Here is a 14,180-nt window from a genome sequence, read left to right as displayed (position 1 = left end):
TCATTGACCGCACCAGCGTATGATAACAAACATGTGTTCCTCTCAAATGAAAAGAACATTAATCATCTAATAGGTTTGTTGTCTACAGAGTTGGGATCAAATGGCCCCATCATCTACAGAGCGCAGAGTAATGATGACACGTTAATTATTTCGAGTCCAATTAGCATGGTTCGTAGGAAGAACAAGTTACAGATGTGGATTATGATACAGATGTACTGACGATGGTGCTGTATCACGCTGATGATTCAGTGGTAAAATTTTATGAAATCACACTAGAGGAAAGAGGTTTGAGCAGAAATCACTCTATGATGTCAGAAGTATCCAGCGTCACATTGGACCACTAGTTTGCAGGCATCCCCTGCTCATTCATGCAGTTAACGGGCCTAACAATGTCAGTACCCCACAACCAAGAAAAGGCAAAAGTTCTGAAGACAATTGAAAAGAACGTAACCTCTCAAGAATGTATAAAAGTACAGTATTTCTTTCAGATAATTCGTCACTGGATTTAAAGCAGGCAAGCAATTTCTCGTCATTTTGTATGGCTGTACACAAACTGACGATACCCCTCTAGTTCATTACCCAACCTACATGCGAATGACAGCAGTAGCGTCGAGACCAGTTCCCGAGTAGCTCCCACCCCGAGCCGTGCATTTTCATTCGTTAAGAACTTACATACAAGTACAGCAATGAAAAACTTTATCAACGACAGAAATAGATCCTCTTGGATGGGGTACGGTACTCAAAGGTCAGCAGCTTTATACGGAAACTACTGATGAAGCTAGAGCACGTAATTCCATCTTAAAAATTGTATGTTGTCTGTGCAAAACACTAGGAAGAAAATTATGTAGTAGCACGAGCTGGTCCTGAGGAAAACGTAGATTAAAGTTTATGTCTGCATGTCGATACTGCTACGGCGATGGCTGCCCTAATGGTCGTGAAAGCATAAAAATTTCCGTAGACGATTCATATTGCGAAGAAAGCTTCTAATTAAAAAAAACATGAAAAATGCCATTAAATTCACAATCAAACATTGTGCTAATGTCCGTCAGTATATACTGGAGCACTGAAGTGTGCGTACCGTAAACTCTGAATTCGTGGACGAATCCGCAAGGATCGCTGGAGGTCGTGTGTGAATGTGTACATAATGCAAAGAAGTATGTGGTGTAACAACAAGAATTCATAAAAAGTAGTGCTTATATTAAAGTAAATACACAAACTTAGAAGCCTCTAGGAAGAAAAGTGATCAAAATTTGTTTTATTAGTGAACCAAACATAGAACGCGTCATTACGACTTGCATGTACAGAGGTGAAGGAGAAATAAATACTGGCAAGGAATGCAATCAAGACAGCATATAGAAAATAACTTCACAAACAAAATAAGTAATAACTGATGATTGGGTTGTAGTTACTTGCATACAAGGCTCAGAAACAAGAAATTAAACATTGAAATTAAGGAAACATAAAGTTATAAGAGAATTCAAAGAAGTATTTTGTGCTTAAATAAAATAATAAAGAATTCATACAGCGTAGAAAATGGCTATTTAATATAAATTACATTGAAATGGAAATTCATACAGATATATTTTAATTATTTTTACAGTAAGGAGTCAGAAAATAACAATTCGAATTTTTAAAGTTGAGTCAGGGGCAATATATTGAAAGCGTTGACGAGACTTTCTTTTCACAAAATTGCAAACTAGGTACGTTTGCAAACTACGAAAATATTGAACTTTTATTCTCATCCATGTTTACCTCGCGCATCAGATGCAAATTTTACCCATTTGTCTTATCGTACCGGACTTTTGAGTTACCCTGTGTATAACCGTCTGTACCAGTATTGAAATTTCAACACATTTGTACTATAAATTGCCACTGTCTTACGAAATATATATTGCACTGCATGCATACAACAACTTTTGTATGTACTAACTGATATTACTTCAATAGCAGCATTTGTTTCAAAACGCAATTTTGAGTTACAACTTCAACCTGGAATTTCTCGAATTTCGCAAACTTCCAGATTTTAGCATTCACTGATTAATTCACTCATAACTACCTGATCTCATATCCCAAAGATTATTTCAATAGTATTTAGTTCCGGGTCAACCTCTAGTTTTACCCTACTAGTACTCTTTGACGTCAGTGCGTAGTTTTGTTTGTGAGTGCGTTTCGCCGTTCACCATGCCTTCTAAAAGAAAACGTATTCATATCGTTAGCGGATAAACTAAACATTATAGAGCAATAAGGTAACGGAGTAACGGGTAAACAGTTGGCTAAGATGTACGGTGTTGGACAATCAACGATTTCAGACATTAAAAGGAGCAAACCTACACTTTTAAACTTCGTGTCAGTGCTTGAAAACGAAGATGGAACGAAGTTCTTCAAGAAAATCAATGAAGGCAGCAACAAACAAAGATTTAGAAGATGCCGTTTTCAAGTGGTTTTTGCAGAACGTTCTATGGGAAACCAAACTTCGGGTCCGATTCTTGTGGAAAAGTTCCCCTTTTCCCATTTTCAACATCCATACAGGGAAATTAAAATGGACCTTTTTCGAAAAAAATCCAATTATCCGAATGGATCGGTCCCAATTGAATCGGATAATTTGTAGTAACCCTATTTTGGTTACTCCATGTATGTATATTTATTTACTTGTGACATTCATTTTAACTTTTAGTTGCAGGTAAATATGATGCAAACATAACAGTAAGTTTATATACTTATATTAATCCTTAAATAAGGACATTTCAGCATTCTTTGTTGGTGCTAGTTATTTAGCTTTCGTTGTCTTCTTCTATTTGGTAATGGAGAATTGGCGCACGTTATTCTGTGCACTGATGGGAAGAAAATGAACACAAAAGGAAGTTGTTATTCAATTGCAATTTTTAATTTTGATTATCAAAGTTTCTTGTGAGTGATAATTATAGAATTGTTATATACAGTTTGTTTTTAAGCTGTAGTAATGGTGAAAGAATTGCTAAGTTGAAATTCTTGCGGCGTACTATAAAAATATTCCATTTGACATAGTTCACAACTTGGTCACGTGCGCATTGCATAATTTGGATAAAGGAAGAATATTATTCATTGAGGAAAGTTACATTTATAATTTGTACGAATTACAGTAGTACAAAGTATTGCTAGTATTTTGAAGTGAAGTATTTTGATTCTCAAATGGGATCATTCCAGAACCAGTTTATAGAAGCTGCAGTGTACGTTCGATGAACAAAGGAGATTGCTGGTGAACAGTTTGATTATGTAAGTAAAATCGTGGAGCTGAATAGGCCGAATGACGTAAAGAAATACTGGCTATTATCCAAAATAACTTGACACATGAAATAATACAAATTTCCTCTCTTGAACAGAGATTCGTAGTGGTATTATCTACAACTTGTTAATGGTGAATTCCGGCACAGATGAAGTATAGTGGAGCATGTTATGTATAAGAGGACTAAATGCAGATTATCTTCGTATCATACAGGTTTGCTAGTGCATGCTTAACTGTCAACTTTGAGATAGTGAAACAGTTGCTACTTTGTGGTATTTTCCATTTAATATATTAGTTAATTATGAAGCTATCTTTTGATTGGAATATCGAAGTTCATTCTAATTAAACAAACAAAACATACGAAGTAAAGAGTGTCGTAGTGCTATAAAAGGGAACTTTTCCTAGCCAACTATTTGAATAGTTTAGTAACTACCTTTTGATTATATTCATTGGTCATATTTAGTCATGTTAGCGTATTCCTTTCTTTTTCTTTCATAATTTCTGAATACTTATGTACAGGAACGATAATCTTTGCATGTATATGGTTATTTTAGTTTTATTATGTAAACGGGATGTTTCGGGAGTAGCTCAACAGAATTCTCGCTGCTCGTTTTTAAGAATTTGAACTGTACAAAGCATTTACAATCTCTTTTAACTAGCAACATTTTATTTTATCATTGTTTTATTTGGTGAAGTGATATAGTACTGATAATTATTTCGTAGTTGATCTTAACTAGAAGGAAAGAAAGAAGATTAATATTATCAGTATTCAACATTTGAAGCTTGTAATCTTGGTATTATTGTGAATGTGTGTATTTTTTTTCTCAAAGCAAAGACATTTCCGACAAATAAATCTGAAAGCAGTTGTAAAAGAAAATCATATGTTGCTTTTTGTGGACGACACTCGTAATTCTAGACTGAGAAGTATTTCATGTAACTCTGCGTAAGCTCAAAGAAGGTGAGTGAATATAGTATTCTAAAAACATCAAACGTGAATTTATGTATGATCATATCTATGTCTTGATATACCGTAATTACTTCAGACTAATAAACAGTTCAAATAAGAAATTTATTTCTATGATCTCAAATATTTCTTGCTGTACTCCGTTCAAGGAATTTCATACTCGGCTAAACGAGCTTGAACTATTATCTTCTGATTATCTGTAGATAACATTGATACGTAGAAAGATTAGGAGCTACAGATTTTAATGGCGACCCAGCCAACAGGATTTTGTCTTGTATGATAATTGATCGGAAGTAAAAAAAAGAAAAGAGATCGAATGTGTACATTGCGGTTCAAATCCGTAAGGTGAGCGTGAGAAAGTTGAGCTATTCAGTGTTTTGAGTAATTCTATTTGGGAGTAAATTCCATATTTCATTAGTTCAGCATAGTTTTAGTTTGGTAAAAAAAAACATGTCAGACATAGAAGAAACCGTTGACCTAGTAGATAGTAAATTCTCATGTTGTGATAAATCTACAGGGAGAGCTGTAGAGTGTAGTAAGTGTAAATTTTGGAGGCACTTAAAATGTGAAGGGTTAGCAGCAAGTGCTTATGCTACGCTAACCGAACCTTCTGTTGTTTTTGTGTGTAAGGAATTTCGTCAGGCGTCAGTGTCTTCAGTGATTAAAGATACTGGAAGCGAAACTACTAATATAATGTTGATCCTAGAGAAATTAGCTAGTTTTGAGAATACTATGCAAGGTAACTTAGACAGTTTGAATCAAAATATGAATCAAAGATTTAATGAGGTTACTAAAGAAAGTGCTGAACTTAAGGATCAGGTTAAACAGGTTGTTGGAACAACTAAACAGGCATTAAGTGAAATAATATCAAAAGTTGATTCACTTGAGAATAAAACTGATGAGATGAATGTTAGTTTAAGAGAAGAAATAAATAATGTAGAGACTGATGTAGAACAAAGAATGTCAGGGTTAAATGATCGATTCGTGGAGATCGAGAATGAAATTCACTTGTGTAAGAGTAGAGAGAATTCTCTTGCAAGTGAAGTTGAGTCAATTCGTTCCGAATTAAGTTCAGTCGTAGAAAGCATTCGGGAACAGAATTCGGTAGTTAAGGAAACTAATAAAAGAGAAATTTTAGTCAATTCTTTGGCTAATACTTACCTAGGAACCGTACCGGTGACAGTTAGCTGTTGTTCTGTAGTTACTAGTAGCGTGGTTAATACTATAGCTGGAACATCGGTTTCCAATCAATCAATATCTTTCCCATTTCCCAGTAATTTGTCTCATAATTCAAACTTTTCGGTCAATAAGACTAGTAATACAGGTCTTACGTTCACTAGCACAAGCAAACCTATTGTTAGTTTTGATGATGCCGCTCACAGTGAGTTTTTGCCTGCATGTAAGCACTCATCACCTATTTCTTTGAATAATTTAATTAATGGACAGCCGCAATTCCAAAGTTCGATCAGACCACTTGAAATGGTAGAAACAGAAAGTCCTTTGGGGCAAAATCACAATTTCAGCCACACAAATGTTGGTAAAGCATTGAAGCTTTCTGATTTACCTAATTTTCCTGAATTTACAGGTCAAATTCTAAACTATAGTGCCAAAAAGTTCTTGAAAGAAATAGAACAAGATTTTGAAATAGCAAGGATAAATGAAACAGATAAGCTAATAATTGTTGAAAAGAGACTTCGTGAGTCTGCTTTAGCTTGGTTTAATAGCGTGAAATTGCAGATACAAAACTACCAAGATTTTCGCATCCTGTTTCTCAAGCAGTATACCAATCCTCGAATCATTAGAGCTCAGTTGAAGCAGTTACAGTCTTTGAGATACAATAGTACGGAATACTCATCCATAGCAGACTTTGTGTGGTCGTTATATTACCAATATTCCAACTTAATAGAAAACCCGGACGAGGAAGAAGTTGTAAATCTTTGTTTAGACGCTATTCCATCCTCGTATGCTAAATATCTAAGATTACTATATTGTCGTACAGTAGGAAAATTAGTAGAGTGCATTACTGAAATGGAATTAGATTCGAATGTTCTTGAAGAAAAGAGTAAGTTGGGAATAGAGTCGAGTTACGGTTTTGGTAAAACACATAAAGTAAATTACGAAAGAGATAATAAAAGGAAATTTAATGTAAGAAATGTACAATTTCAGTCTAGTAGAAAGCAGGAGAGGAATGATAACAATAATGAAAAGAATAATGGTACTATTGACAAACAAGTGATTAATTATTCAGATAAACATGCTAATACTGTTGCTGACAAGAAAATTTTCAGTCAGAATAGTACTGCTAGGCAAGGAAAATGTAACTGTAATTGTGAATACCATAATCAAAAGAAAAATTGGTATTTTAAGAAAAATCGTCGTCCGTATTATAATACCAATGCAGAGGAAAATAATCAAGAAATAAGTGATCAGATTAATAACACTGAGCCAACTGAACCCAAGAGCACGAGTTATGATGCAAATCATGGTAGGTTTAAGGGAAGGAATGCACAATCGCGATCAGAGGTTGAAGTTTGTCAGGCTGAAGTGCATGCTGAAGACGATTCAGGTAATATTACAAATCACTGTCGAAGTTACCCATCTGCGCCAGTAAGGAGTAGTAATGAGGGAAACTTCTCACGCAGTCATCATCCAGGCCGCTGATTGGCTGCAGTGAACCAGGAGTAAGTCGGTCTGTTTTCGTGAATAGTTCAAGTATAGTTGATGATAATATTTTAGGTGTTAAAGAAACTATTTCAGTTAATCCCACTAATGAGAATTTGGAATTTCGATCTAATAGCAAGCAATTTAATAGGCCAGTAGCCATACAAGTAAGGTTCGTGGTAGAAGAAGATTTACCTAATACCTGCGATTTAAATTCTGTTACCTATAGGTCCCCGACTATAGGAGGTTGCATTGCAGGCATGGAACTGAAATGTACTATAGATTCAGGAAGTGAGATAAATTTGTTAAACTACGAAGTGTGGTTAAAAATTAAAGATAAATTTCCCTCGGCAAAGCTTTTGCCTGCTACTAATATTTCACTTTCAGGTTTTGCTGGTCCTACTAACTATAGTGTAAAGGGAATGCAGATATTAAATTTAAACATTAATGGAACATTGTTTGAAATGCTTGTGTATGTAATTAAAAATTTAAAAACTGACATGCTTTTAGGTATGCCTTTCTTTCAGGAATACAAGGCTATTTTAAATTTAAGAGAGAATATTTTAGAAGTTGAAGATAAGCATGGTTGTCAAGTAAAAATAAATTTATCTCAGGTTAATGTTTGCCTTGCAGGTTTGCAAATTAATAGCTCTTCAGCTGATATTGATGAAAGATATTTAGTTTCTGAGACAGAAATTCATGACTGTAAATGCTAGGTCAGATTTGGATCCTGATGTCAGAGAACGTCTACTGAAGCTGTTATTAACATATCGAACTTTGTTTTCAGAGAAACCTCGTCTTCTCAATGTTTCTCCGTACAAGATCCAGTTGAGTGACGAGAAACCTGTAGTAGGGAAAATTTATCCAGTGCCTTGTAGCATGAGGAAAGAATTAGAAGCTCATATCCAGAAGTGGTTGGATTGGGGCATAATAGTAGAGATGCCAAGTCCATACCGAAACTCTATGCACTGCGTAAAGAAACCAAATGGTGGTGTTCGCCCTGTATTAGACTTAAGAGCTCTTAATGAGAAAGTAGAAGCGCCTCATATTCAGGTGGAACCTATTAATGACCTGTTGAACCGAGTTGCGGGAGCTTCTTACTTTTCTTCGTGTGATACTAAAGATGCTTATTATTCAGTGCCATTACATCCTGACTCTTATAAGTGTACTTCTTTTGTGTTTGAAGGTAGACAGCTCTCCTTTCGTGTTTTACCAATGGGACTGAAGTCTAGTTGTGCTATTTATCAAGACATAATGTATCAGCTCTTTAGTTTGAACACTAGAAACTTTGTAATTATATATATTGATGATATATTGACCTTTTCAGAGAATTTAGATAATCATTTTGAACATTTAGAGCGAGTCTTCAGAACTCTCTTGAATGCGAATCTTTCATTGAATCTAAAGAAGTGTAAATTCCTAATGAAAGAGATTACATTTTTAGGTCATGTTGTTAGTGGAAAACATGTTAAGGTTGACCCAAAAATGAATGAAGCAATTCGTAACTTCCCCGTACCACGTACTAAGAAGCACTTAAGGAAATTCTTAGGTATAGCTGTGTGGAGAAAAAAGTTCATAAATAACTTTACTTCAATTCCTAATCCATTGTTTGATCTCACAAAGAAGGAAGCGAAATTTGTGATGACCGAGAAAGCTTTGGAATCTTTCTATATTCTCAGAAGGTTGTTAAGTTCACCTCCCGCACTTTGTCAACCTAACTTTGAATTACCGTTCCATCTATTTACAGATGCAAATTCCGAGAGTTTAGCCGGATATGTTGCTCAAATCCCTGATGATGAAGATGATGTGAAAGTAATAGCATATGCCAGTCGCCGGATTAAGCCACACGAATTGTCATTGTCAATGTATCAATTGGAACTTCTTGCTGTTGTTTATTTATGTGAATATTTCGCTTGCTTTATTACAGGTAGACCTACCATAGTACATACAGATAACAAAGCCGTTACACATGCATTTACTGTTAAAAATTTAGATGTACGTACTACTAAGTTACTTCTTAGATTACAACATTTTGATTTGAAATTCGTTCACATTGACGGAAAGCTCAACTTTGTAGCAGACACTTTGTCAAGGTATCCTCCAGAAGAAACTGAACAAAGGAATTCAATGTGAATTTTGTATTTCAGGATAGTGAGTTGTTTTTGGACCATGAAATTTGGAAGATAGAACAGACTAAAGATCCATATTGTTTGTCATTAGCACGTAAAGTAAATTCAAACGAGAATTTGCAGGTATATAATGGTTTGATTTTCAGTAAATCTTCAACCAGTAAACAAGTCCAGTGGCGTTTGGTAGTACCACAGTCTTTAGTGAATGAAATAGTATCAAAAATTCACAATCGAGCTCATTTTGGACTAATAAAATGTTATTCCCTTGCTAGGCAAATATTTTATTGGAAAGGCATGAAAAAGGAGTTTGCTAAGTTCATAAATGATTGTATTGTTTGCGCTCGTATTAAACCTTCGTCTAAATTAATCACCAGGCAAACCATACATATAGAAGCAACGAAGCCACACGAAAAGCTCAGTATTGACCTAATTGGTAAGCTACCTAGAAGTGACAAATATTACTATGTACTGTCAGTCTCGGATGTATATAGTCGCTATGTATGTCTTTACCCTCTACGTACTGCTAATACTAATGAAATTTTAGGTGTATTGGAGAAAAGATACTTTTATCATTACCCATATCCTTTATATGTCATCACTGATCAAGGAAGTCAATTTACCTCTAGGTTGTGGAAGGAGTTTTGCTCCAAGAAGGGTATCAAGCACATTTCTACTAGCAGTTACAATCCAAAGGCTAATCCAGTTGAACGGCAGCATAGATCAATAAATCAGCTTATTAGATGTTTTTGTAGTAAGGATCACACGAAATGGAGTACGAAGTTGCACGAAGTTCAAACTTTGTTAAATAATTCGCGATCTATCCCTACAGGATTCGCTCCGGCTGAATTGTTCCTGAACTTCTCTGCCATTGATAATTTTAAGTCTAGGTATCCATGGCCTGAAGAACTTAAGATCTCGCCACAAGAGAAACATCTTATGGTAGAGGTAAACGTCACTAAAAATCAACGAAAGAATAAAATCAAGAAATCTCTAGCGGAATCTGAACTGCATGAACACGATCTGGTAATGGTAAAAACTCATTATCAAAGTTCTGCTTTGCATAAACGAATTGGTAAATACTTAGACTGTTACATTGGTCCGTATCTTGTCGAAAGAATATTTAGAAACAGTGCCCAATTAAGTACATTAGATGGTAAGCCAATAGGTACTCAAAACTTCTCTAATTTAAAGCTATTCAATTGCTCTAGGGAAAAGAAGGAAGAGCTATTAGAAAATTCAAGATAAAGAAAAAAACTTCCGCTGATTCTTCAGTTTTTTTTTCTCGACCACACGGGAACTCTGTAGTAACCCTATTTTGGTTACTCCATGTATGTATATTTATTTACTTGTGACATTCATTTTAACTTTTAGTTGCAGGTAAATATGATGCAAACATAACAGTAAGTTTATATACTTATATTAATCCTTAAATAAGGACATTTCAGCATTCTTTGTTGGTGCTAGTTATTTAGCTTTCGTTGTCTTCTTCTATTTGGTAATGGAGAATTGGCGCACGTTATTCTGTGCACTGATGGGAAGAAAATGAACACAAAAGGAAGTTGTTATTCAATTGCAATTTTTAATTTTGATTATCAAAGTTTCTTGTGAGTGATAATTATAGAATTGTTATATACAGTTTGTTTTTAAGCTGTAGTAATGGTGAAAGAATTGCTAAGTTGAAATTCTTGCGGCGTACTATAAAAATATTCCATTTGACATAGTTCACAACTTGGTCACGTGCGCATTGCATAATTTGGATAAAGGAAGAATATTATTCATTGAGGAAAGTTACATTTATAATTTGTACGAATTACAGTAGTACAAAGTATTGCTAGTATTTTGAAGTGAAGTATTTTGATTCTCAAATGGGATCATTCCAGAACCAGTTTATAGAAGCTGCAGTGTACGTTCGATGAACAAAGGAGATTGCTGGTGAACAGTTTGATTATGTAAGTAAAATCGTGGAGCTGAATAGGCCGAATGACGTAAAGAAATACTGGCTATTATCCAAAATAACTTGACACATGAAATAATACAAATTTCCTCTCTTGAACAGAGATTCGTAGTGGTATTATCTACAACTTGTTAATGGTGAATTCCGGCACAGATGAAGTATAGTGGAGCATGTTATGTATAAGAGGACTAAATGCAGATTATCTTCGTATCATACAGGTTTGCTAGTGCATGCTTAACTGTCAACTTTGAGATAGTGAAACAGTTGCTACTTTGTGGTATTTTCCATTTAATATATTAGTTAATTATGAAGCTATCTTTTGATTGGAATATCGAAGTTCATTCTAATTAAACAAACAAAACATACGAAGTAAAGAGTGTCGTAGTGCTATAAAAGGGAACTTTTCCTAGCCAACTATTTGAATAGTTTAGTAACTACCTTTTGATTATATTCATTGGTAATATTTAGTCATGTTAGCGTATTCCTTTCTTTTTCTTTCATAATTTCTGAATACTTATGTACAGGAACGATAATCTTTGCATGTATATGGTTATTTTAGTTTTATTATGTAAACGGGATGTTTCGGGAGTAGCTCAACAGAATTCTCGCTGCTCGTTTTTAAGAATTTGAACTGTACAAAGCATTTACAATCTCTTTTAACTAGCAACATTTTATTTTATCATTGTTTTATTTGGTGAAGTGATATAGTACTGATAATTATTTCGTAGTTGATCTTAACTAGAAGGAAAGAAAGAAGATTAATATTATCAGTATTCAACATTTGAAGCTTGTAATCTTGGTATTATTGTGAATATGTGTATTTTTTTCTCAAAGCAAAGACATTTCCGACAAATAAATCTGAAAGCAGTTGTAAAAGAAAATCATATGTTGCTTTTTGTGGACGACACTCGTAATTCTAGACTGAGAAGTATTTCATGTAACTCTGCGTAAGCTCAAAGAAGGTGAGTGAATATAGTATTCTAAAAACATCAAACGTGAATTTATGTATGATCATATCTATGTCTTGATATACCGTAATTACTTCAGACTAATAAACAGTTCAAATAAGAAATTTATTTCTATGATCTCAAATATTTCTTGCTGTACTCCGTTCAAGGAATTTCATACTCGGCTAAACGAGCTTGAACTATTATCTTCTGATTATCTGTAGATAACATTGATACGTAGAAAGATTAGGAGCTACAAATTGGAGTTCTACTGTAATTCTTGGTCTAGTGAATTGAGTATATATATTGTAAAGAAATCGATTACCATCGGCTATCAATCCAGCTACACGACAGGACATCGCCCCAAATAGAGAAGAAGAAAGCTTCAACGTCTCATCAGTTACATAAGTCATTCCACTTAGTCGGAGAATTTATATTATATAAGCTTACAGAAACTTACCTTTTCTAACCATGTGGCTTCAAAATAACAACAACCAGATTGTCACTTTCTTAGTCTCTTTCCAATTTTTTTCTGTAGTCAGCATGGTCTGATACTTCATTACCAGAAAGGACACCCTCTAGTAGCAACGATCTGCGTCATGTCATCATGACGTTCACAGAATCGTCGTTTAAATACACAGGCCACAACGATCATGCGATTCTTTTCGTTAGTCTTTCGTAAAGTGGTAATTTGCCTTGTGGCTGTTGTTATTCGTCCCTGATCGCTGGTCTGACGCTGTTGGTGATCGTCGCCTATCATTCTGTTTGTGGTGCTGGATGAATACCCCCCGAGTTCTGTGGTAGAGAGTCCAAACGTCGAGCTAGCCTCTCGAGGGTCAGAAGAAGCCTAGGAACTCTTTCCTTAATCAATGGAGAGCACGACCATCGAGAAGTATAGCTGAACAAAGAGCCCGTAATCCAGGAGGAAGCGATCCTGATGTCCTGAGATCGAGACATGGTTTTGCAACATCTGCATGTTGATCTCTGCGTCGTGGTTTGAGAGACGATTCTTGATGTCATCGTACTGATTCCTGGAGCAGATGGAGCAACGCTGTAACTCGGCAAATAACAGGCAATCCTTATAATCCTTCCCTCTCATACAACCCACAATTGTTTTGTCACCTATTCTCTGAACACTGTTCATGATAAACTTAAAGTCTATCTATCTATCCTAGACGCACAGCCTTCTGAGTATTGCGCTCTACCATTTCTACTGGCTACATCTTCGTTGAGGTAGAAAACTGATTTCCTAGCTCTTTGCTAACCGGACTCTAAACCTGCGTTCTGAATATATGTAAATTTCTGTAGCTGCTGGTCTCTCAACCTTAGCCTAGTCCTAAAAATAGCTAAAATATATGTATTCTTCTAGCCTCGTCTCGTAGAAATAACATAAAAAAGAATTATTTTTCCTTTGAGGGAGGGGCACACGCCACCGCTTCCCCTTCTGTGTCCACCACTAATCATGAATAGGGCTTTTACACATTTGTTCCGATTATTTATTCAATGAGTTTTATATTTTTATGGGCTTCAAAACGACGCGGTGTTTGAATCCTCTGCAGATGCATAGACAATCTTATTCGTAGAAGTGAACTTTCTTCCATCATAGTTCCTTCAAACTATGCAAAATACAATCTAATGCTTAATATACAGCAAACAATCGGTTTCAGCATTATGTTAGTTGTTACTTCTTGAAACACTGTGTTATTCTTTGGTACTAAATTATTATAGCAAATAAATAAATAAATCTATGAGTTCTAACCGTATAATTACTAAATATCTTACCTTTCACCGAGTGATCTTTTTGGTTTTAAAGTTTCTCCAATCCCATGAAGAGTAGATTTGGAAAACACTTCTTCTAAACACTGCAACATAATTTCTCTCACACAACAATTCAGTTGGGTATTGTTTGTGCCAGTGACAAAAATCCCAGTTATCTGAAATAAAATGAAGAACTCTATATTAGATAAATACACGAAAGTCAAAATATCACAAGCATTCATTATATGATTTGTAACTTTCAGAAATTGTTTCACTAGAAGGAACTAAAAATGAATTAGTGTAAGTTAATAGTTGTTGTCCTTGTTTCGCAGTGGGGAAGTACCAATTTCCAATCCAGTGGGCGGCTATCTTGTCTGAGCTTCTTCTAGTCTTTTTCTTTAGTTTCACAGACAAATATTGGGATGGCACCTTTAACTACAAGCCCTAGCCGATTTTTGCCCATTTATTTTCCTGTTATTCGTCTTCATGATTGTTAATTCCTCCA

The 14,180-nt window shown here is 35.0% G+C and overlaps 1 protein-coding gene across 1 annotated transcript in view; it reads right to left on the bottom strand.

The window, feature by feature from the left end:
* The window catches only part of LOC145669002 (sodium channel protein Nach-like), a 192,482-nt gene extending 178,652 nt beyond the window's left edge, over nt 1-13,830 (bottom strand). Inside the window, exon 1 of the mRNA XM_081737368.1 lies at nt 13,700-13,830. Within this exon, the coding sequence (XP_081593494.1) occupies nt 13,700-13,788 (89 nt within the window). The 5' untranslated portion in view covers nt 13,789-13,830. The remainder of the gene's footprint in view (nt 1-13,699) is intronic.
* Between the last annotated feature and the right edge of the window lie 350 nt (nt 13,831-14,180).

The sequence above is a fragment of the Thermobia domestica genome, chromosome 1 (genome assembly GCF_964235325.1).
Source record: "Thermobia domestica chromosome 1, izTheDome1.hap1.1, whole genome shotgun sequence".
NCBI lineage: Eukaryota > Metazoa > Arthropoda > Insecta > Zygentoma > Lepismatidae > Thermobia > Thermobia domestica.
Note: the sequence above shows the minus strand (reverse complement) of the source record. Positions and strands in the feature narration are given on the sequence as shown.